This window comes from Gossypium hirsutum, chromosome D11 (genome assembly GCF_007990345.1).
Source record: "Gossypium hirsutum isolate 1008001.06 chromosome D11, Gossypium_hirsutum_v2.1, whole genome shotgun sequence".
Taxonomy (NCBI): Eukaryota; Viridiplantae; Streptophyta; class Magnoliopsida; order Malvales; family Malvaceae; genus Gossypium; species Gossypium hirsutum.
The window spans coordinates 5,800,262-5,822,131 of NC_053447.1; the positions used below are offsets into that span (position 1 = coordinate 5,800,262).

Below are 21,870 nucleotides of genomic sequence, written 5' to 3' on the forward strand. Positions count from 1 at the left end.
CTACATATGCATTAGAAATAGCATTGCCCTTTTGTAACTTAAGACAATTTTTTTTCCAATGCCCTTTCTCATGACAAAAAGTACATTCATCTTTGGCAAGTCTCCCTTTGGACTTACTCATTCTACCAGATTTGTTGTTGTGCGAACGACCTCTTACTGTTAAGACTTCTGCAGTTGTATCTCTGTGATCTTTTTTATCTTTCTTTCGAGTCTCAAATCTACAGACTGCATCAAATGTGATCATATCCTTCCCATGAAGCAATGTGGTGGTAAGATGATCATATTCATCAGGAAGAGAATTCAACAACAATAATGCATTGTCTTCATCTTCAAATTTCTTATCCAAATTTAGTAAGTCAGCTAAAATTTTATTGAATAAGTTCACATGGTCATTCATCGACATATCGGGTGCATACGTGAATCGATAAAGTTTCTTTTTCATATAAAGCCTATTTTCAAGACTTTTTGTTAGAAACTTTTCTTCCAGTGTATCCCACAACTTCTTCGTTGATGTCTCCCTCATGACAGAGTACTTCTGCTCTTTGACCAAACATAGGCGGATTGTTCCACATGCCTATCTATTGATCTTGGCCCACTCCTTGTCATCCATCTTGTCAGGTTTTTCTTCAAGGGTTATATCCAGCTCTTGCTGACATAAGATATTCAAGATCTCACATTGCCACATACCAAAATTATTGGTACCATCAAATTTCTCTACTTCAAATTTTGCATTGGTCACAGTAGTCTTTGCTGATGACGATGTCTTTTCCATTTTTCTCCTCAATCCCAACTACTGTACGTGAACAGTGCCGTGAACGATCGTATTCCCGAAGTACGAATCTAGCTCTAATACCAATTGTTGTGTGAAAGCGTGTAAAAGAGTAAAATTATTGTACTAAAAAATCACACTAAGTTTAATTCCCAGGAAAGAGAGGTGGATCACAAGGATTGCTTAAGTACTAGGTCTTTCCTAGCCAGAATATCCCTCAATCGTAATTTAATAGCACAATAAATCATTACAACCTCACTCACAAAATATGCAGAATAATATCATAAAGAACACAAGAATTTTAACGAGGTTCAGCAAATTTTGCCTACGTCCTCGGGCACTACCAAATATATTTCACTCCAAAATACAAGTGAAAATTTACAAAGAGAGAGATAGAGCAATGTCTTAAGTAGAGAATGGCAAGTATAGGATACAATGAATAAGAGATGGTTAGGCCTATTTATAGTTGAGGTTCAGGAATCAACTTGCAAAGTCACTATATAATTAGGGACCAAATATAGCAAATATCTTAGATTTCTTATGCCAATATTTCGATACCCATATTTTTAACTTTTCAATATTTGATACCTATATTTTTTACTTTCCATAATATGGATGATTACCCATACAAACTCATATAAATTTAAAATATTAAATTTGATATCATTATATAAATGTAAAATTTTGTATTATATTTGTGAAGCAAGTTTAAGGTAAGGGAGAGCGACCCGCCAATATCACTCAGATGGTACTGGTCAAATTCACATGGCCAAAGGCAATGTCAACCATTAAAAAAAACAAATTGGAAATAAGGGAGTAGAAATACGATGGAAACAAGTATGTATACGAATACAATACATGTTAGCCAGCCTTGCATACGGAGGAAACCGTAGGACCTACGGCTTTGATTATTAGTCAGAAAATGTATATATGTACCTCTTCCTTCATTAGTTGCATGTTTGCCACGTACACCTTTCATGTTCTCCATGCAATTCTGCTCTCTCACGTGAAGAGAGAGATACAGAGTCTCTCTTACGTTACAAAAGTTTTTTCTTTAATTCGTTGAACGTTGAAACAGTCTAGTTGGCGGCTTACAGTGAAGTTGGCGAATGGAAAATCAGTGGAAAACGCACACTCAGTTTTTGATGTCCTAGCCCTAATAATATATTTTTAACTTCACAAATTAAAGAGAGAAAAAAAAAAAGGTGAAAGGAAAGGGGCGAGTTTGATTGGGGAGTAGGAGCGGTGAATGGAAAAAGAAGAAGGTAGAATCACGAGAAACTTGGGTTTGGTTTTAGAAAGATTTAATTCCAAATTAATTAAAGGTGTTGCATGTAGAAAATGGAAAATTTATTAACATATGGGCTCTAATAACTGCTTTGCTTTATATTTGAATGAAAGATATTACAATACCAACAGCTAACCCTGCAAATTTTCACTCTGCAATGCGTGAAGTGATTATATATTTTCTTTTAGTTTATGGTAAATTAGAAAAGTGGTCATTTTTGTTCGTCTTAAATTACATTTTAGTCACTTATGTTTGAAATGCTACGTTTTAGTCGTTTACGTTATCGTTTTATTACGAAATGTTCATTCTACCATTAAATTCCATTACATCTTTAACGGCAGTTCTACGTGGTAGTTCAAATGAATTTTAAATGACAACTTGAATTTCTAGTTGCTAGGATGAAAATAGGTTTTTAATTAAATAAATTTAATTTGAACTTTCACGTAAGACATCCAAATAAGTATTTAAAACCCATTTAGACTGCCACGTAGGACCGCCATTAAGAGGTAACGGAGCTTAACAGTAAAATGACAACTTCGTAACAAAACGATAGCGTAAATGACTAAAACGTACCATTTCAAATATAAATGACTGAAATATAATTCGAAGCAAATAAAAATAACTATTTTTGTAGATTACTCTTTAATTAATATATGGTTGGATGGCTTCTCTCTATCAATCTTTAATGATACGATTGACATGTATGTCAGATATATTTTTCTGTAATAATTATAAAAAATAGTACATATAACATGTATTATGTGATTTCATTTAACATATATAAGAATATGCTAGCTATAGTTGTTCCATATTTCTAGGTTTTGAATGCAAGCAAACGAAGATATGTGATCATCTCTCTATGAGAAGATGATATATTAAATAATTATTTCATTCATTTTAAGGTTTAACTACAGAATTATATTGCGTAAAATATCTTGAATTTCAATATTAAATTGATGATGGTTGCTTTGACAAATTAATAAAACTCAGTCAAAACCCAAATTAGACGTAAAAGAGGTAGAAATTTCAGTCATTATATCAACCCTTAGTTCAACTAAGCAAGTTGATTATCAACATGCAACCACATCATTTATTGTGTTAAAAAAGGCTTTATTTTTTGGGGTAAGGAAAAGATAAATATATACTTTAATAAACAAGTTCTAAATGAGAAGTAAAAGTTGGAAAAGTTGACTTCCATAAAAGGATTATGTATTATCATAAGTCAAATTTATTGTTAGAAATTTCTGCAGGTAAGTGATATAGTAATGATCTCTCTTTTATCTTAATTAGTAGTCGAGGGCTTGATTATCATTTTGGGCATGGAGTAATTTTAAAATTTGTGGCCAGCATTTATCTTTTAATAGGCCTACAAAATGCAGAAAATTAATTACTGAGCTCGCTCTGATAAATACATTGAAACATAAAAAAAATTAGTTAAAAGATTAAAATAGTTTAATTTTCTATATTTTTAAAATTTTTCTTTAAATTTCACTATTATCAATATAGCACATCCATAAATATAATATAATATAATTATAATAATAAAGAATTAGATGAAAAATTGGGAAGAACAATACAAAACTTATAAATGTGGCATATGCAAAAGTTGGGAATGAAAACCCACAACTCGCAATTAAAAATGGTGATATTTACCACCCATATTAGCTGGAATGCTCGGCTTTGGTAGTATTGTTTCGATATATACCGATGGATTCAAATTGTATTGGCTAATATTTTGTGTATTGATGTGTATAAAAAATGAAATTTAAATTTAAAATTTTTACTATTCGTTTTTAATTTCTTGTATGATGAATTATTATAAGCATAAGATAAGTTTATTTTCTACATGGAATATTTTGTTTAATAATAAAGTGTATTTGAAATCTATTTAAATTAATTATTTGATATTTATAAATATTTTTTAAAAATAACAATAAATTTAAAATGATACAATAAAATAAATAAGTACCAATATATACCATTATCAATAGAAAAAAAAAACATCTCCTGATACAATACTAATTACCTTAAATCAAAGTACCAGAACTTTTGCCTTAACCAACATGAAAGTTATAAATTTAACAAGGTTTTGAATGGGTTTATATATAGATAATGCATTAAATATTTTTTCTTTCATTTTTCGTGTATAAATTTATATAATAACAACATATCAAATATAAAATCAAAACAATTACTTATATTATGTTGAGTTAGACCTATTATAAGAGATGAAGATAATTTATTTTAGTAAACTGGTCAAAATTAAATTATAAATTTTTAGAGGGCCTCACAAATGAAAATTATACTGTTATAAATAAATTATTAAAATTTCATAAAAAATTCATTCTCTTAAATCAATAGGTTTAATGTATTTCTTTAAATCGATACCCAATTGAAACCAGCAAACAATGTGAATGTGAAGAAGCAAATAGAGATATAGTTTTAAATAATTATATAAAAATATTTAAGCAGAAATGAAAAATGAAAAAAAAAACAAAAAGAAACGTCGGTATCTCGACCCAATCCAATCCGACCCACATGTATGGATATCCAAGTATTAGAAGATGGGGCAGAAAATGGAAAATAGAAAGAAAAAAAAAAGGGAAAAACATAAAGCAAGAAAGCAAGTAGCGATAGACACATGGTTCATAGACAGACGTAATAGACGAATAGATAAAAAGCAGAGGACAGGGAGAGCTACTCTCCCTTCATTTGCCACTGCTTCGCTACATTTTGTAACGTTCAAACTTTCATACTTCAAATCCTCTCTCTTCTTTTTCCCCCAATATTATGATTCTCTGCTGAATAAAGCTTCTTCACTTTTCTCTTCTCCTTTTTCTCATTTCTTCTTTCCCTCTGCTGCTGTAACTGCCTTTTTCTTTCTCTACTAAACCAGCTAAAAAGAGAGGCTGCCCGAGAGTGAAGACATGGTCCTTGGAGCTAACGGCGTCGTTTGGATGGGCGGCGAGGAGGAAGAAGAAGATGCGATTTCTTCTTGGACGCGGAACAACAATAACGACGGTAACGCCAATAATGAATTTGAGACTAAAGAGGACGACTTGGCTATGTCTGCTGCTTCTCTTTCCTCCTTCAAATCCATGCTGGATGCTGATTGGTACATTAACCCGGCTATGAACCAGGACCTTTAGATCAGAGACCTTGGTTTTTGCTCCAACCAGGTGGATAACAGTCTCCTTCTTCACCACCAGATTGATTCCTCTGCTTCTTGTTCTCCCTCCCAGGCCTTCACGCTTGACCCTTCCCAGTCTCACCCTTTGTTGCCTCCTAAATCTTGCTTCTCTTCTCTCCTCAATATTTCCTGCCACAACCCTTTTGATAATGCCTTTGATTTCGCCTCCGAACCGGCTTTTCTCGCTCAGTTTCAGCCGAATCCCACCCCGAATTTGATGGCTTTCCCCCAGACTCAAATGGGTACTCCTGAGTTCAGTTCGAGCTCTGAGTTTCAAGGTACAAGATTGTTCGCAGGAACTGAAAATGCTTCTCCTTTGAGCGGTGGGTTTAGTGCTGGTGGTTTCGACGGGTCAGGGAATGTCCCGTTTGTGAACAGAGCAAAGACTTTGAAGCCCCTTGAAGTTTTCCCTTCAGTTGGTTCTCAACCAACTTTGTTTCAGAAGCGAGCAGCCATGCGGCAGGGCTCTGGCGGGTCTGATAAATTGGGGAATTTGGATGTCTCAGAGCTGAGATTTGGAGGGGAAGCATCAGATGGAAAGAGGAAGAGACATGGGGAATTGATATTGAGGAAGCCAGCATCGATGTGTCGGGTCTGAATTATGATTCTGATGAGAGGAATGGTGATTGCAAATTGGAGGAGACTGTGAACAATGGTGGTTGCAACTAAAATGCAACCAGTACAGTTACTGGTGGTGGAGACCAGAAAGGGAAGAAAAAAGGGATGCCGGCAAAAAATCTGATGGCGGAGAGACGGAGGAGGAAGAAGCTCAACGATAGGCTTTACATGCTTAGGTCTGTGGTGCCCAAGATTAGCAAGGTATATTATCTTGAAAATCGCAACGAAATAATTATTATAGTGATCTTGCTATTTGGTCATTTGGGTTTATTTAGAATCTTGATATGTGTCATTTGGTCTTTGACTCTTGAATTGAATGCTATGCCTCACCTATTTTATATTGACAGTTTGAGAACATGCATTTACTTATTTTTAGTATTTGCCCCTTTTCTTTTAATATTACTTGTCCGTTGAGTGATTCTGATTGTAATTGTTTCGGGGTGATTTTAGTTTATTAGTTAGACAAATGACATATTTTCTTGGTGTTCTTTTAATTGAAACTGGTATTGATGGCGGCTGCTCATTGTGGTTATCGTGTCATAGATGGATAGGGCTTCTGCGAAAGATTAATGATCTCCATACTGAACTTGAATCCACTCCACCTGGCTCTTTGATGCCACCATCTACAAGTATCCACCCATTGACTCCGACCCCACCTACCCTTCCATGTCGTGTGAAGGAAGAACTATGCCCCAGCTCTTTGCCGAGCTCTAAAAGCCAACCCGCAAAGGTTTAACTTTTGGACCTAAAGTTTATGGTTTGCTTTCTTTTCTTTTCTTTTTTTCCTATTATTTGCTTGGTTTGCATAGTTTCTATAAGAAACTGATGTTTTTCAAGTCTTGCCTATTAGGCAAAAAATTTGACATGCTCAATAAAATTGAAAATTTCAAGGCTGAAAGGCGCAAAACATGGATGCCAGTTTGTTCTATTCTGAGAGACTTACATGATATCAACAAGACAAATAAGCTAAACATTATTGTACTTTTTCTAATTTGACCATGAACTGGTAGAAATTTAAATTATTTATGTTTAATGTTGATTTTCGAGAGTTAATAGTTTGCCCCGTTAAACCTTTTAACATGTACTTGCACAATCAATAGGGTTTAATGTTCATCCATTTATATAGATCAAACATCTGCTCATCAAACTTGTTAAGTTTTAAATTTGTTGATTGACATAATCATGAAAATTAGAAAACTATATGTTGTATTAATATGATAGACTGAGGAAGCTGAAGTTTTAATTTTTGGGCGTCTATTCTTGTTTTTGTTTTTGTTCTTTTTTTCTTTTTTTTTGCCCTCATATTATTATTTAATTGATATTACAACAGAAAGAAGTAATCATTGAACATGCATATCTCGCTCCAAATCCCAGTTGCTAACAAGCATAGTTCATGACTCTGTGCAATCCATAGTCTTAGTCAAACATCTTCTTTGATTTGATTAACGAATAATTGGAGTGAGCTATTTGTTATTTCCCCAAAGTTTCAATGATCTATATGCATTTGGATAGACATATTCCAGAAACTTTCACCAGGTTGTAAATGTGACTCTTTTTCCCTAAATGTTTTGAGCAACAACTCAAGTAGCTCCTATTTTCTAATTTTTGTTTCTGCAATTTCCAGGTGGAGGTTAGGGTAAGGGAAGGAAGGGCTGTCAACATTCACATGTTTTGTGCTCGCAGGCCAGGTCTCTTGCTCTCCACTATGAGAGCTCTAGACAACCTTGGATTGGATATACAACAAGCTGTAATTAGCTGTTTCAATGGGTTTGCACTGGATGTGTTCCGAGCTGAGGTGCTCTTCTTCTCTTCTTGTCTTCATCTGCTTCTGTTGATTTCCATTTAAAGATCAACTTTGATGCGTGTGTCTATCCAACTGATTATGTATGCTCTCCTCATATGATTGCGACTAACATCTAACAATTTTTAATGAATGCGGTTTCTTTCCAAGCCAAGCCAAGCCAATTCCGATGCAAAACCCCAAGCCCTAAATAGAGTTCTTTCTTGTGTTTTTAACTCTTGCAACAACAAAGTAATGGTCCTTTATGGAAGAAACTATGTTTTTTTTCTTTGTATCTTTGTTAGTTTGGCTGTAGTTTAAAATGTTACTGGTTTAGGTAAAAGGCAAGTTCAATTAATGTTATAGACCATGATCCGGAAACTCCTGAGAACTCTCTTCTTATTGTCCTGTTGTGTAGTATTCTGACTACATTTACTATTTTGCACATGGATTGATGTAATTGAATCATGGTTTATAGTGGGACCTATGCTAGACAATGCATTGATACACTTTTTCCCCCTTTTCTGTTGTCACATTTTTAAAACCTTCCACCGGCCCCAAATTAATATTAATGCTTAATGATTGTTGATCGTAGATCATTGAAAGAATTTGAAAATGTGGAAGCTGAAAGCTGTGAAATAAAATCATCTCAACTGTACTTGTGGAAAGCATTACGAAGTTTTGATGTGTTAATTAAGCATGCATGGGGTTGCCATTCATATATTTTGATGGAGAGATTAATTGTTGGTTAATTGGTTTATTTGTTCAACAGCAATGCAGGGAAGAGCAAGAGTTAATGGCTGAGCAAATCAAAGCAGTACTTCTTGATTCAGCTGGTTTCCATGGTATAATGTGACTTGAGTAGCTTGTCTTGGGGTAGTTTATAAACTCAGTTTGCTGCAGCATCCCATTGGTGAAGGACCCATTTCAAGCAGAACATTTGTAGGTGGCGCACGCAAAGCATCTTTAGCTGATAATGTTAATTACTTAGTGTTTATTTGAGAAGTACAACATTCTGATTTGCAGTTTTTATTTAGTAATTTCAGCTTTTTTAAATAAAAATATCTCCTTATTTTATACCTCTTTTTAGTTTTTCCTTTTCTGTCATATTTGTTGCTGCTGTCCAGGGGATGAACAGTAGGCAAGTAAGCAACGGCTCTTTCCATTGGCTGAATTCGTTTCTTGATATTTTCATGAGCTTTACTAAAACCCCATAGATGCAAATCCTAGCTACATAAGGCTTAACCACATTTCCCTCCTTCAAAAGTTAGTTATTTAGGGTTTAAATTAAAAGCTCCACCTTGTCAACCGCCATGGCTTGCACAATTGATTTCCACCTCCTTGACGAAGGTTTTGGCGGCAAAATGAACAAGTGATGCTGCCCCTGCCGTGATGGCATCCTCTGAAATGATCCACTGTGCCTTTGTTGGATAGCCCCAACAAATCACCTCCGGTTGACCCACCCTACAATGGCGTGATTGCAGGCCGGAACTGGAAGCAGTGTGCGACAGCAAAGCTAATAAGTGTGAAGAGAAGGTCTAAAACTAAGTTTCAAGAGATAGATTACATTGAAGAAGACCACAAATTAAGCAGAAGAAGCTACTTCAAGCTGTCCCTGATGAAATCATTAACAAGAAATCCAAGTAAAACCAAAACTAATATTAAAAAATGAAAAGCAAATTTTTTGGGTTCTATTTTGTTTTTGTTTTCTTTCTTTTTACTGTGTTGTTTCTTTAGGTTCAAAGAAGTTACAAGCTTTACCAGGAATGAAATCTGATTTATTGATATTCTTTGTTTGCTTATTATGTGTGGATTGGAAGTGGATTACGTACGTGGAATAGGAAAATGACAGTGATATTGGGTTAAGATTTGTGTTTTTCTCATGTTTTCTTATCTTGGATCATTCCAGAATCTGGTTTTCAGCCATGATTTGTGTATCAAATAGTTAGAATATTCTTATTACAGCTAAACGAGTATATATATTAGTTATCATCACTAATAGAATCTGTCGGAAATAACACATACGACTTTACTTTTCTGCTCCAAATCCAAACTATATCATATCATTAAAGAAGTTATATGTAGTTACACAGCAAGTAAAAGGTCTGTTATATACATCGCATATTTCTATATAAATATATCCAGTCCTGAATCCTGATAGCTGAAAAGGATCCTGGCGACATGGTCACTTGTTTCTAATACACTCCCCTTTGATACTCTCGGCTACAGAATTCTCCGCCCAAATCATCGCACGCCTCAGCACAGAAAACCCTGCATTTACATATGGAAATGAAACAGCTTTCATAACTTAATTTGTATAAAGAAATAGAATACGAGATTTGGGTTATAGTTTGTTGAGAAAGTAATTAATACGTTTTGGCATCATTGTATTCCAGATATTCTCTGTCCATCAACTCTGTTGTGGTCCTCGGGGAGTTGTTTCTGGCCTCCGGTTGTAGCTTTACTTCAGGGTATATGTCTGCCCGGCATGCATCTCCGCCGATTGTCTCACACGCCTCTGCTGGAAACACACTGCATGAATGCATGCCCCACGAGCCCAAATTAGTTAAAAGCTTTCGTGTCAAATGAAACAACACAACTTTCAACTAGAAAAAAAAAAGACTTACGAGAGCATAGAGCTGTAGTCAACCATGGAAGTGTCGTAGGTGGTGGCGGTTGCTTTGATTGGAAGGCCGCGCCGAGGGGAACCAATGGAGCTGCCAAGCCTTGGGGAGAAGGCTTTGGAGGGTGAGAGATTAGGAATAAGGGGTGGTGCAATGCTGAGAGTTGCTGCTGCTGCTGCTGCTGCTGACTGCATTTTGGAGTATTTTGTTGTATAATGGATTATATCAAATTAAAAAGTGTTGAGTAAGCTTGTGAGAGATGCTAATGAATTTATAGGGAAGGGGTGGATTGGAAATTATAGTATAAAGCAAAGATATTTGCCACTCAATCCAGATAAGGGATCTTTTTTATCCGATTCCTCGTTGTGAGTTTATGAGGGGCAAAAAGCTCGATTGTGTTGGAGATATTTATGAAGCTTTTAAGATATTTCCACGAGTCTAATCCATGCAGGATAAAAATATCTGGTTTAGTTTTTGTCATGTTTCGGAAGTTTCACAATGTTTGACACGACGTGACAGTTGACACTAGTGCCGATTGAAGGAAACACTAGTGCTGAACTGCTGATACTAATTAGAGGTTTTATATATGCATTAGTCATTGTTTTTTAAGTCGAAAGGTCTGCAATGTTATTGGATCCATGGGGTTGTACCTTAAATCCTTTTTAATCCAAACAACATTTCCTCTTAGAGTCGTGGAAGATATAATTGCATGTTATTATAAAAAAATGTTAGGTTATACAGCGGCATTCCAATTGATTAAGACGATAATAATGTCCCAAGATTCCCAGCTGAAACACACAAGTTCAATTTGATTCGAAGTTGGAAAACAAGAAGTGGAGATTGAATCGGTCTATGGACTCTATGGGCGCTTGGTTGTAGCCCGGGACCAACCTCGTTAAGGAGGCCGGTTGTAGTAGACTCAAAGGAGGAGGATAAAGCCGATAAGGGAAAACACTACAAATTCCTTAAGCCCATTACCCTGATAAGGCCTGTCACCATGAGGATCATAGCTAAATCTTATCCATTTGTTGATGCCTCAAAATCATACATTGACGTGTGACTATTAAATCTCGTAATTTTTATACATAAATAAAACATTAGACACTGTTTTGACATCACAGAGTAAGTGTAATTTCTCTGTGTGTAGTATAATTACTTTATAATTTTCTATAACATATTTGGTAGTACAAATTGTGATCACATAGTTACATAATTTATATTGTTAAAAATGTTAGTACAATAAAATTTTTTAAATAAGTAACAAAAATTCAAAATAAAATTAGATCATCACATGTAATATGTTAGTACAAGAAAGTAGTCGATAATACGACTAATAAAAAATAACACGAAAGATAAACATTATATGCAATTTTATCTAATTGTTCTATCATTCCATTGTTGGGCTATTACCTCTTTAGCATTTAACATATACTCCTTGTAATCATATGTTGGTTTTTAATGGAGTTGTTTATCATCTGAATCTAAATCTATACCATTAATATTATCAAATTTTCATTCTTTCATATATTTTTCAAAGCATGGATCATTCCAATTCTTCCTACAATGAAGTTATAAAATATGCAACATGCTAGTATGATCTAAACTTATTTTTTATGTTGCACAGATATGATTTTAATATTATGGAATTAGAACAACAAATATTCTCTCAATCACATTTTGAATTTTTGAATGTTTCAAATTAAAGAATTCACAACCTATATTTAGTGCTTGTATTTGACTCAATTCTCTCAAACAGGATTGTACCCTTCGATAGAGTGCAGAAAAAACCTCTTATTTTTGCATTTGCATAATTAGTATTTACCACAAGATATTTGGGTTCATGACGTAAACAAATTATAATTTTGATTATATATAATTTAGATAAAGACTTATGTTATATCATAACTATTTTCATAATATGTAAATTAGATAAAAATAATATAATAAAATTTATAATATATATAACGTTTATAAAAAAGATATTGTGACTTCCAAAGACATAATGATCAAAGTTTGTTGTGATTGTTATTGGGACTTCCGAAGAGATCAAAATATATTTATCAAAATTCTTCGTTACTCGTGAGTTTCAGAAGAATGATGACATAAACGTTTATCAAATTCATTCAAGTGATCATTTGGAAAGTCAGTATTCAATGTTGAAATACGTAAAATATAAGATATTATGCGATGTTATCATGAATGAAGTAACTACACGTGTTATATATGTTTGTACTTTTTTTCCTTCACTACAAAATTTTCCCATATGTTTTTATCTTAGCAAAGTTTTAAGGAGGCACATCATCAATCAACGAACATCCAATAGCAAATGTTATAAATATTTTATTATTATAAAGTGGATGCCCATTATAATAAGAAGTTTAATATGTTTTAGGATTCCAATGTTCATTTACGATCTCATAAAAGTTATATTATTACGTTTGGTTTACTAAATTCTTTTCCAATAATGTAATAATAATTTATGAATTTATTTTTATTAATTAAAATATAATATTCATGTATTTAATTTTTATAATAAATTTTATTATTAACAAATATTTGGATTAAATATTTAATGAAATTTAATTGATTGTTTTTAATTTTTTTTAATTTATAGTTTTAAGGGTAAACTACAAAAATAGTCACTTTTGTTTGCCTCAGGTTACATTTTAGTTACTTATGTTTAAAATGTTACGTCTTAGTCACTTATGTTATTATTTTGTTACGAAGTGGTCACTCTTCCGTTAAGTTCCGTTATCTCCCAACGGTAATCTTACGTGGCAGTCTAACTAGATTTTAAGTGCCAAATTGGATTTCCTAATGGGATGAGAATAGATTTTTAATTAAATAAATTTAATTAATTAAAAATTTTAAACCCTAAATCTTAATTAAAAAACCGTTCATCTCCTTTTTTTTTAGTTTTCTTTTTCAGTTGACTAAGAAAGTTATTTTTTAGCCATGGTTAGATACACACAGCTGACCATGCATTATTATTTAGTTTCTAACATATTACATGTTATGCAGTACTCTTAACTTACAGCCATGGAATTTGCTCTGGATAAGATTGATAAACACTGGGACAATAACAAAAGCCTTAATTGGCATATGAATGACCTGAAAAGGAAAGTAATGGAATTGAATGGTGTGAAGGAAGATATAGATTCTAGAATGAAAGCAGAGCTGCAGCCAAGAAAGAAACTCAAGAGGGAGGTCCAGATATGGTTAGAAAACGTTGAAAGAATCAATGGCGAAGTTCAAAACCTCAATGAACGAATCGATGAAAGCAGTACTCTTACATGTGGATTTCATGCAGACGATGTGTTAAAGAGGACAAGAGAAGTTGAGGAACTTATTCAGCAAGGCAAATTTCAGGAAGATTTGGTGGTTGACAATCCTCAATGGATTGGATAGGTTTTGTCGACAACAAGATTATCAGGTGAAGCTACAAAGGTCTGTATGGAAGAGATTTGGAAGTGCTTGATGGATGATGAGGTTGGAAAGATTGGAGTTTGAGGGATGGGTGGTGTGGGGAAAACAAGCATCATGAAACTTATAAACAATCAACTCTTACAAGAGAGGGAGAAGTTCGATATTGTGATTTGGATCACTGCATCCAAGGAGATGAGTATTGCTAAGCTACAGAAGGCCATTGCAAGTCAAATTAAAGTAACTTTTTGTGGTGACAATGTGAAACAAGAAGGGCACGGATGCTGATTGAAACATTGTCTCGGAAGAGTAGATTTGTGGTGATCTTGGATGATATATGGGAAGCGATTTCCCTTGAGAAGCTAGGAATTCCTGAGCCATCTACTGGGATTAAATTAGTGTTGAAAACTAAAAAAATGGGGGAGATGAACGGTTTTTAACTAAGATTTAGGGTTTAAAAATTTTAATTAATTAAATTTATTTAAATAAAATTCTATTCTCATCCCATTAGGAAATCTAAGTTGGCACTAGAAATCTAGTTAGACTGCCACGTAGGATTACCGTTAGGGAGATAATAGAACTTAACGGAATAGTGACCACTTTGTAACAAAATAATAACATAAGTGGCTAAAACGTAACAATTCAAACATAAGTGACTAAAATGTAATCTGAGGCAAACAAAAGTGACTATTTTTGTAGTTTACCCTAATTTTAATTGAAATTAAAATTATTTCAAAATTGTCTTACATATATTCTTTAAATATAATAATACATATATAAAATTAAGTATATATAAAAATTTGATTATTTATTTGATAATAATATAAACATTTTAATCACAATAATTAATATGGTAATTATTTGGATAAATAATTGAAGTTATGAAATTAAAAAAAATATTCCAAATTAAAATAAAGTATTCAATTTCAAAATTAAGTATAATCGTTGAAATTTCCATTAACACAAATTATTACTTTAAATATTTTTAAAATTTATATAAGAAATCCTCTATATATAAAAATAAAAAATAAAAATAGAGATATTTAGATATATTAGTTTTTTCCCCAGCTAAAAAATATATTAAATACTAACTATTCAATTAAAAAAGCGAGAGAGTAAAAACCCGCATACAGAGTTTTTTTATTTTTATTATTTTACAGATTAAACAAATCATATCTCTACTTTTCCTCTCGATTTCCCGAGCTAATTGGAAGAGTCTTGAAGGTAAAAACCGAAGAAACAAAGCGCTCTCTCTCTTTGTGAATCCAATCAAATCGAAGATGTTGAGAGTGGCAACGAGGCGGCTCACTTCTTGTTCGTCTGCGTGGAGGTCGCACCAGGCCACCTCCGCTATCGCCTCTCGTCCTTTCATCGACGGCTCCGATTCTTCTGATTGTCTCAGATCCAATTTCTCCTCCTCCTCATTTTCCTTCTCTTTCGCTTCTCAATTCCTTCTTCCCACCAGAGGTTAGGGTTTCCTTTTGCTTTTCAAATTTTCTCCGCTTTGTTTCACTTTTTCGTCCTAATATGGCGGTCATATCAAATACTATTATTGGTTAGGTTTTCGCTGTGACACCGTTTTCATATTCAAATTCTAATTGATAATACATGCTTTACTTTGCATCATTTTGAAATTTTTTATTTCTTACTTTTGTTCGTTTTATTGATTTGGATGTGTGAATTAATCGAAGTTGCTTACCACTCTTATGTAATTTAGGAAATCGCTCCAATTATTTAAAATATAGTACAATTGGATCAAAATATGGTCTTAAAGGTTATAGATTTAGCTAATTTAGGCACCCATTTTTTAAGGTGAAAAAAGAATTTGATGTTTGGGGCAAGGCATCTCTCTATGACCCCCCCCCCAAAAAAAAAAGAAAAAGAAGAAGAAGGATTGAAAGGTGTCTTTGTTGGTCTAATTTGGTAGCTATGGTTTTTTCGCTTCTGTCTACAGCATATTGCCTTTGATCAACAGATGATTCATCAGTTGTAGTGTTTCTTTAGTATGTTATGTGAGAGAGACCTGTGTTAGAGCATCTTTCAAATGTACAAGATTAGGGTTAATGCTTGATATTATCTGTTGGTCCTTATTTAGTGGCTCGCTATTCCTATTTTGTTTGGAAACATAAATACTGTCTGAAAGTGGTTATGATCCTGTATTATGAATGAGAATTGACAAGTGAAACCTACTGGTTATGAAGCCTTTTTATTTTTTCCTTTTGAGCACCAGTATTTACAAAGCCATGTGCAATGGAGGCTTGACTCTTGGATTTCTTTACCCAAATGGTGCTTGTTGCCTGTACCTTTCCAATTCCATGGCATGAAATGATATTTTCCATTCAATATTCCTCCTTTCCTGAAATTCAAATACTAAAATGCTGAAAAAAGTTGTTTTTCTATTTTGTGCTTATTAACTAAAGATATGCTTGTACTGTTTGCTTCAGGTTTTGCTTCTGAGTCACTCACCCCAAAAAGTGACCACAGTGTGATTCCTGATGTTCCAGCAACAGTGGCTGCTATTAAGAACCCCAGTTCTAAAATAGTTTATGATGAATACAACCATGAACGTTTTCCTCCTGGTGACCCCAGCAAGCGGGCATTTGCCTATTTTGTCCTGACAGGTGGTAGGTTTGTTTACGCATCTGTTATCCGTCTGCTCATCCTCAAGCTTGTCCTGAGCATGTCAGCCAGTAAGGATGTTCTTGCACTGGCTTCTCTCGAGGTTGATCTCTCCAGCATTGAACCTGGCAGCACTGTAACTGTTAAGTGGCGTGGAAAGCCAGTCTTCATCAGGCGCCGAACTGATGAGGATATCAAGTTAGCAAACAGTGTTGATCTAGGGTCTCTTCGTGATCCACAGGAGGATGCAGCAAGGGTTAAGAATCCAGAGTGGTTAATTGTTGTTGGGGTTTGCACACATCTGGGTTGCATTCCCTTGCCAAATGCTGGTGATTATGGTGGATGGTTTTGCCCTTGCCATGGTTCCCATTATGATGTCTCTGGCAGGATTCGCAAGGGTCCAGCACCATACAACCTGGAAGTACCCACTTACACCTTCTTGGATGAGAGCAAACTGCTTATCGGTTAAGAATTGGTAGCGTTCCTTTGGGTTTTCGTAAGTTTTATAATTTTATTAGATAATGCCGAAGGTTTGTTACAGAATTTTGCTTTTCCTTGCCTTGGACTTTGAGGGCATTGTTAGTGTTGTTTTTGTAACTGGAATAATTGCAACTGCAGCCAGTTGATATTTCTCTGAACTCTGAATAATTTTCCCGGATTTTGAGGAGAACCAAATATAATTGTTCTTTAGACTTGGCTATTCGCTATACGTGGATGCTGTGTGTGTGTTTTAAATTATTTTGATTTCTTATTGCAACATAATGATGCTTCACTGTGTTGTTGAATATTTCCATGAAGCCCTATCAAATGCATTTAACAGGCAAAAAACAATCATCATCATTTATGGAAGAGAATAAACCAGTTAGGGACACCACATTTGCAGTATACAACACAATTCAACCTTTTAATTTATAGATAGATTGTAACAAAATTTGCAGGTGAAGTAACACAGATGACAGTCTACTCCCAGAAGCCTAAATTTATGGCTAAAGCATACATATAGGCAGGTGGAGTGCATCTCAATGAACTGTCAAAATCTGCAATATCACATATCTTGTCATCTCTCGAATAGGCCCTTTACATAAACCATGCCTTTTTCACTGAGCTTGAGTTCTTTTCTCATTTGATCTACTTGCTGGTCATCCCCTTGAACAACAATCTCATTCACAGTCCCATCATCAGTAACCAGCATTTTAACTTTGATCTGCTCCTTTCTCGATGCCCGCTTCCAGTAATAAGCTCCTCTGCAAATATATGTATTTTCCATCCAAGATAATAAGATAGCATTAGCTTCAATGTACAATTCCAGAAAAAAAAATAGTAGTAAGGAAAATGGTTTATCTTCATAGAGCTTGCGTGCTTACGCCAATGGACTTAGAACAGTGATCCAGAACCAGTTATTTCCAACATCTGGAAAAGTTATGGTGAGCACAAGGGCAACGCTTGCAAGGCTGATGCAGGTGCAGAATGTCAACAGTGCTGCTTGTCCTCGGCTGGGAACCATCATCCCCTCGAACCTTGAAAATAACAGAAGAGTCAATGGCACATCTTCATTTTAAGTTCATAAAAATTTGTCTTTCTGTAATCCTTAAAAGATAATTAAAAAGAGGATGAATGGGGGTGGTGTTTAACTGATAAAGCTTACGTGATAGTCTCTCCCCTATCGGTGACCACAAAATTGTTGCGAGTGAAGAAAGATAAAATCTCTGCAGCAACTTGATTTGGTGCCTTCTTCTCAGTTCCTTCCCCTATGAATGTCTTCTGCACTATCTGCAAACCAGTTTGCAGCCAAGTAGTGCTTAGCACAAACTTTTTGGACATAGTTTGGCATTCAATTAAATACAAAAAGGAAAGAAACAAGTTATAACTACTTGAAGATACCTTGGATTTAACTGAGCGTTTAATGAGGGACCAAAGGCCAGGAACAGAGATGACAAAGAGACCAAGAGAAGTGTAGTAGCTAGACAATGAATAGCCAGCAGCCTCTGCAAGAAAAAACATGGAATCTGGGTTTTGTTGGTAATGTTGGAGATGGTCCATAAGAGCAGAAGAAGACACAATGGTTTGCTGCAAGGACAGCCGACGAAGATGATGTCTTTGGGATCTGGAAGGGGTTGAGACCCGACCTAGCCATGGCTGGTGTAGGTGGTAGGTGTGTGTGCTGGTGAACTTGGAAGGGAGGGTGAAGGAGTAGATAGCGTGTGGATGTGGGGATAGGATCTTTGTTGCCATTATCCTCCCAAAAGCACAAGAGGTATTATCTCAGCCACTTGAGCTGCCTGGGTTTAAGCAGTGTATTTTGCCCCAGGCTTGGTGCTTAAGTGGTCAGCCACTTGGATGGCCCAGGTTTCACCATCTGTTCTTGCACCAACCACATCGATCTTACAAGTCAATTTTTTTTAAAGTTAAACCTATCATATTTCCTTAATTTTTATTATTATGCCTTAAAATTTTTCCTTTATTTTCATTATATCTATTTATTCTCTTCATAATTTATTTATTTATTTTTATTTGTGATTAAAAATAATTTAGTAAAAAATTGTCGTTATGTCTGATTTCTCATATTCTCTCAACCAAATAAAAGAAATTACATTTTAACTAATCGAACCAAATAAAAAAATTAACATACAAATAAGTAATCTAAATAACGTAAATCCTAGTAATACAGAGGTAATCAGACATTTTTCGATCCAAACGTTAGTATAGAAATATTATATCATATTATAGCACCTATTAAAAATTATTATTTATATTAATTTTTAAAAATAGCTTTTATTTATTAATAAATTAAGTGTGCATATTTGGAAAAAAAAAAGAAAGTAGGATGATACTATATGAATGAAATAAATATCAAGAATTGAAAAGTGAGGGATGAAATTGAAAAAAGGGGAAAAGGTGGAGGTTAAGGCAATGTGGAAGATAAGGGAAGAGTAATATAAGATTAAAGAAAATATACAACGTTTACTTTGAGAACTAAAAGTCCACGCGATCCAATGACCTTTATGTTATTTTCCGTCAACCCCCCTCCCCTCCTTACTAGGCTAATAGCCGAGCCGATCTTTTTTACTTCAACAAAAAATCAAATCAATTTTTATTTCTTTTCTTAGGATGCCAAACTTCTTTTTTTCTACCACAAAATAATTCAACCATTACACTTTTTTATAATTATAAAGAATTAGCATTTGGTTGATAGAGCGTAATTATATAATTATATAATTGATATTTTAAATGTTATAAAAATATCAGTATGATAAAAATAATTTTTAAATAATTAACAAAAATAAAAGTCAAATCACCATATGTATTGTGTTAGTCTAAAAAGGTAGTTGATAATAGGATTATTACTAATAAAAATAACAAAAAAATAAACATCATATGCAATTTTATCCAAATGTGCTAGTTTGTATTTGTTGGGTTATTTTCTCTTTAATATTTAACATATGTTCATTATCATCATATGTTGGTCATTAACCGAGTTCATCATCATTTGAATTTGAGTTTGTATAATTAAGATTATTAAGATTTTCTTTCAAGTGCTCTTTAAAGTATAAACAATCTTGATTCTACCTATGATTGAAATTAGAAATATGTAGCATACTAATATGATTCAACCTTCTTCTTTTTTTTCATGTTATACTAAGGTGATGTTGTTAATATGAAAAATAATTTTTTTAGAACAACAAATGTCTTCTTGACCATATTTAGAAGCCTCAAATGTTTTAAATTAAAATTTTAATTTATATTATATCTGATATCCTTCTCTCAAATGATATTATACCTCACGATATGATGCAAAAAAATCTTTCATATTTGCATTATTAGTATCGACATTAAAATATTTGGATTCACAGTCCAAATAATTTGAAACTTCAATTGTAAAAACTTATATAAATTGAATTTGAAAAAATATATATGCTAGGTTATATCGCTTTTCATAATACGTAAATTAAGTAAAAAATAAAATAAAATATACAATATATAACCTTTATAGAAAAATATTTTATAAATTGTTCAAAATTTTCACAACACTTATAAATAATATAAATTTTTTTGTCATAACTCTAGAAATATATTTTTTATAAATAAGTTATGATAAAAAAACTATAACATTTTTTATGAATAAATATATTATTTTTATAATATATAGTATGGACACAAATAAATTATGTCCATACTTCTTAGCCATAACTTTTTATAATAAAATTTTCAGTCATAACTTTATAAAATACACGAATTATTTTTATAATATAATTTTTTAGGATTTATAATACATTTTTTTGTCAAAACTATCATAAACACCATACATGTTTATACTTATAATGTAATTATTATAATTTGTATAAAAAAATTTAAAAAAAAATAGATTTTGGTGTAATTACTCCAATTCTCATTCTCGCTCTAAGAAATTGAAAGTGTAATTGGGTGCTTCAATTACACACAATTCGATAGGACCCACTAATATATCATTCTTATGTAAGATCCATTCGATTATAACACACTTATGAAATGAAAAATTTATCTAAAAAGTACATTTATTAAAATTTTATATTCGGATTAAATAAAATTTTGGTTAAAATGATAAATCGAAGGTTTAAATTTTCTGATATCAAGTTCAAATATCATTGTTTGTTATTTTTTATATATAAAAATATAAACATGAAAACATCTTTATAATAATATAATTTATTTTTTTAATATAATTTTTAATTATTTTCTGATTGAGTTAGAATTTGATTGATGGATGACACTAACTCAAATAAGCATTTAAAGAATGGTATAAATTAGTGAGTTCAGTGCTACCTGACCAAGCCACACCAACTCAATTGAGAATAATTTAAAAACTATTTTTATTTTTATATGTTAATAAATAATAATTTAAAGGTGCATTTGTTTTTTTGTTTCTTTTATTTTTAACAAAAACTACTTTAAAAACTATTTTAAAAATTGTTTGATATTGTGCAAGTGAAGTGAAGTACTTTGGTCTCCATAGTTGTAGTTTATAGTATTTTGTAGCTATATTTTTTTTGAAAAATTTCGAAGGTTGGACCTACATAATAATATCTATTATTTTAGTTTTGATGATTGATTTTATGCATCATCAATGTTAAAGAGCTTTTGGGGAAGCATCTTGCGTTATTGTTGTTAATTAGAGTTTATTGTCAATATAGTTTAACAATGGTAAGACTAGGATATTGTTATTAACAATTGACCACGATGATCCATCTCTAATAGTTTTCTAGTATTGCCCATTTAGTAGTTATTATCATGCGTATCTCTCTTCCACTAGACTTTTATGATGGTCACGACATGCAACAGTTAGAACATTAGGACATATAATTTTAAATATCATTTTCATTTTATTAATTTGATATATTTTCTATTTATACTTTTTTTTTGCTATTGTTTAGTTAATTATGCTATCACTCTAATTTATTATGTAAGAAAATGTTTATTTTTAAAAAATCTTTAAATTAATTTATTTTTAAATAAATATTCTATTTGGTATAGTCCTTAAAAAACTCATAATCTAATAGGTTACAATTGTTATTTGAGATAAAT

General features: G+C 32.8%; 4 protein-coding genes and 1 pseudogene across 4 annotated transcripts; 3 read left to right on the top strand and 2 right to left on the bottom strand.

Moving 5' to 3' along the window:
- Positions 1-4,984: 4,984 nt before the first annotated feature.
- On the top strand, positions 4,985-6,435 carry LOC107910858 (transcription factor ICE1-like; annotated as a pseudogene).
- Positions 5,864-8,722, top strand: LOC107911744 (transcription factor ICE1). Its single transcript, XM_016839653.2, has 4 exons — positions 5,864-6,066; positions 6,409-6,595; positions 7,490-7,660; positions 8,418-8,722. Exons 2-4 carry the CDS (start codon positions 6,479-6,481, stop codon positions 8,499-8,501), a joined length of 372 nt encoding a protein of 123 aa, XP_016695142.1. The 5' UTR covers positions 5,864-6,066; positions 6,409-6,478; the 3' UTR covers positions 8,502-8,722.
- Positions 8,723-9,678: 956 nt separating this feature from the next.
- LOC107911743 (light-regulated protein 1, chloroplastic) lies at positions 9,679-10,695 on the bottom strand. The gene is made up of 3 exons (XM_016839652.2): positions 10,273-10,695; positions 10,019-10,177; positions 9,679-9,916 (listed from the first exon to the last, which is right to left on the bottom strand). The coding sequence occupies exons 1-3, from the start codon at positions 10,461-10,463 to the stop codon at positions 9,841-9,843; spliced, it is 426 nt and encodes a 141-aa protein (XP_016695141.1). The 5' UTR covers positions 10,464-10,695; the 3' UTR covers positions 9,679-9,840.
- Positions 10,696-14,774: 4,079 nt separating this feature from the next.
- Positions 14,775-17,001, top strand: LOC107911745 (cytochrome b-c1 complex subunit Rieske-4, mitochondrial). The gene is made up of 2 exons (XM_016839654.2): positions 14,775-15,159; positions 16,137-17,001. The coding sequence occupies exons 1-2, from the start codon at positions 14,973-14,975 to the stop codon at positions 16,778-16,780; spliced, it is 831 nt and encodes a 276-aa protein (XP_016695143.1). The 5' UTR covers positions 14,775-14,972; the 3' UTR covers positions 16,781-17,001.
- Positions 17,002-17,196: 195 nt separating this feature from the next.
- Positions 17,197-18,684, bottom strand: LOC107911747 (protein COFACTOR ASSEMBLY OF COMPLEX C SUBUNIT B CCB1, chloroplastic). The gene is made up of 4 exons (XM_016839655.2): positions 18,193-18,684; positions 17,957-18,081; positions 17,676-17,828; positions 17,197-17,555 (listed from the first exon to the last, which is right to left on the bottom strand). The coding sequence occupies exons 1-4, from the start codon at positions 18,541-18,543 to the stop codon at positions 17,369-17,371; spliced, it is 816 nt and encodes a 271-aa protein (XP_016695144.1). The 5' UTR covers positions 18,544-18,684; the 3' UTR covers positions 17,197-17,368.
- Between the last annotated feature and the right edge of the window lie 3,186 nt (positions 18,685-21,870).

Excerpts from the sequence above, each read along its gene's own strand:
- LOC107911743 (XM_016839652.2), bottom strand. The coding sequence starts at position 10,463 with ATGCAGTCAGCAGCAGCAGCAGCAGCAGCAACTCTCAGCATTGCACCA. Across the intron at positions 10,178-10,272 it reads GACTACAGCTCTATGCTCTC|TGTGTTTCCAGCAGAGGCGT; the intron begins GTAAGTCTTTTT and ends GCATTCATGCAG. Across the intron at positions 9,917-10,018 it reads GAATACAATGATGCCAAAAC|GGTTTTCTGTGCTGAGGCGT; the intron begins GTATTAATTACT and ends ATGTAAATGCAG.
- LOC107911744 (XM_016839653.2), top strand. The coding sequence starts at position 6,479 with ATGCCACCATCTACAAGTATCCACCCATTGACTCCGACCCCACCTACC. Across the intron at positions 6,596-7,489 it reads CTAAAAGCCAACCCGCAAAG|GTGGAGGTTAGGGTAAGGGA; the intron begins GTTTAACTTTTG and ends TGCAATTTCCAG. Across the intron at positions 7,661-8,417 it reads TGGATGTGTTCCGAGCTGAG|CAATGCAGGGAAGAGCAAGA; the intron begins GTGCTCTTCTTC and ends TTTGTTCAACAG.
- LOC107911747 (XM_016839655.2), bottom strand. The coding sequence starts at position 18,543 with ATGGCAACAAAGATCCTATCCCCACATCCACACGCTATCTACTCCTTC. Across the intron at positions 17,829-17,956 it reads GATAGGGGAGAGACTATCAC|GTTCGAGGGGATGATGGTTC; the intron begins GTAAGCTTTATC and ends GTTATTTTCAAG. Across the intron at positions 17,556-17,675 it reads ACTGTTCTAAGTCCATTGGC|AGGAGCTTATTACTGGAAGC; the intron begins GTAAGCACGCAA and ends ATATATTTGCAG.
- LOC107911745 (XM_016839654.2), top strand. The coding sequence starts at position 14,973 with ATGTTGAGAGTGGCAACGAGGCGGCTCACTTCTTGTTCGTCTGCGTGG. Across the intron at positions 15,160-16,136 it reads ATTCCTTCTTCCCACCAGAG|GTTTTGCTTCTGAGTCACTC; the intron begins GTTAGGGTTTCC and ends TGTTTGCTTCAG.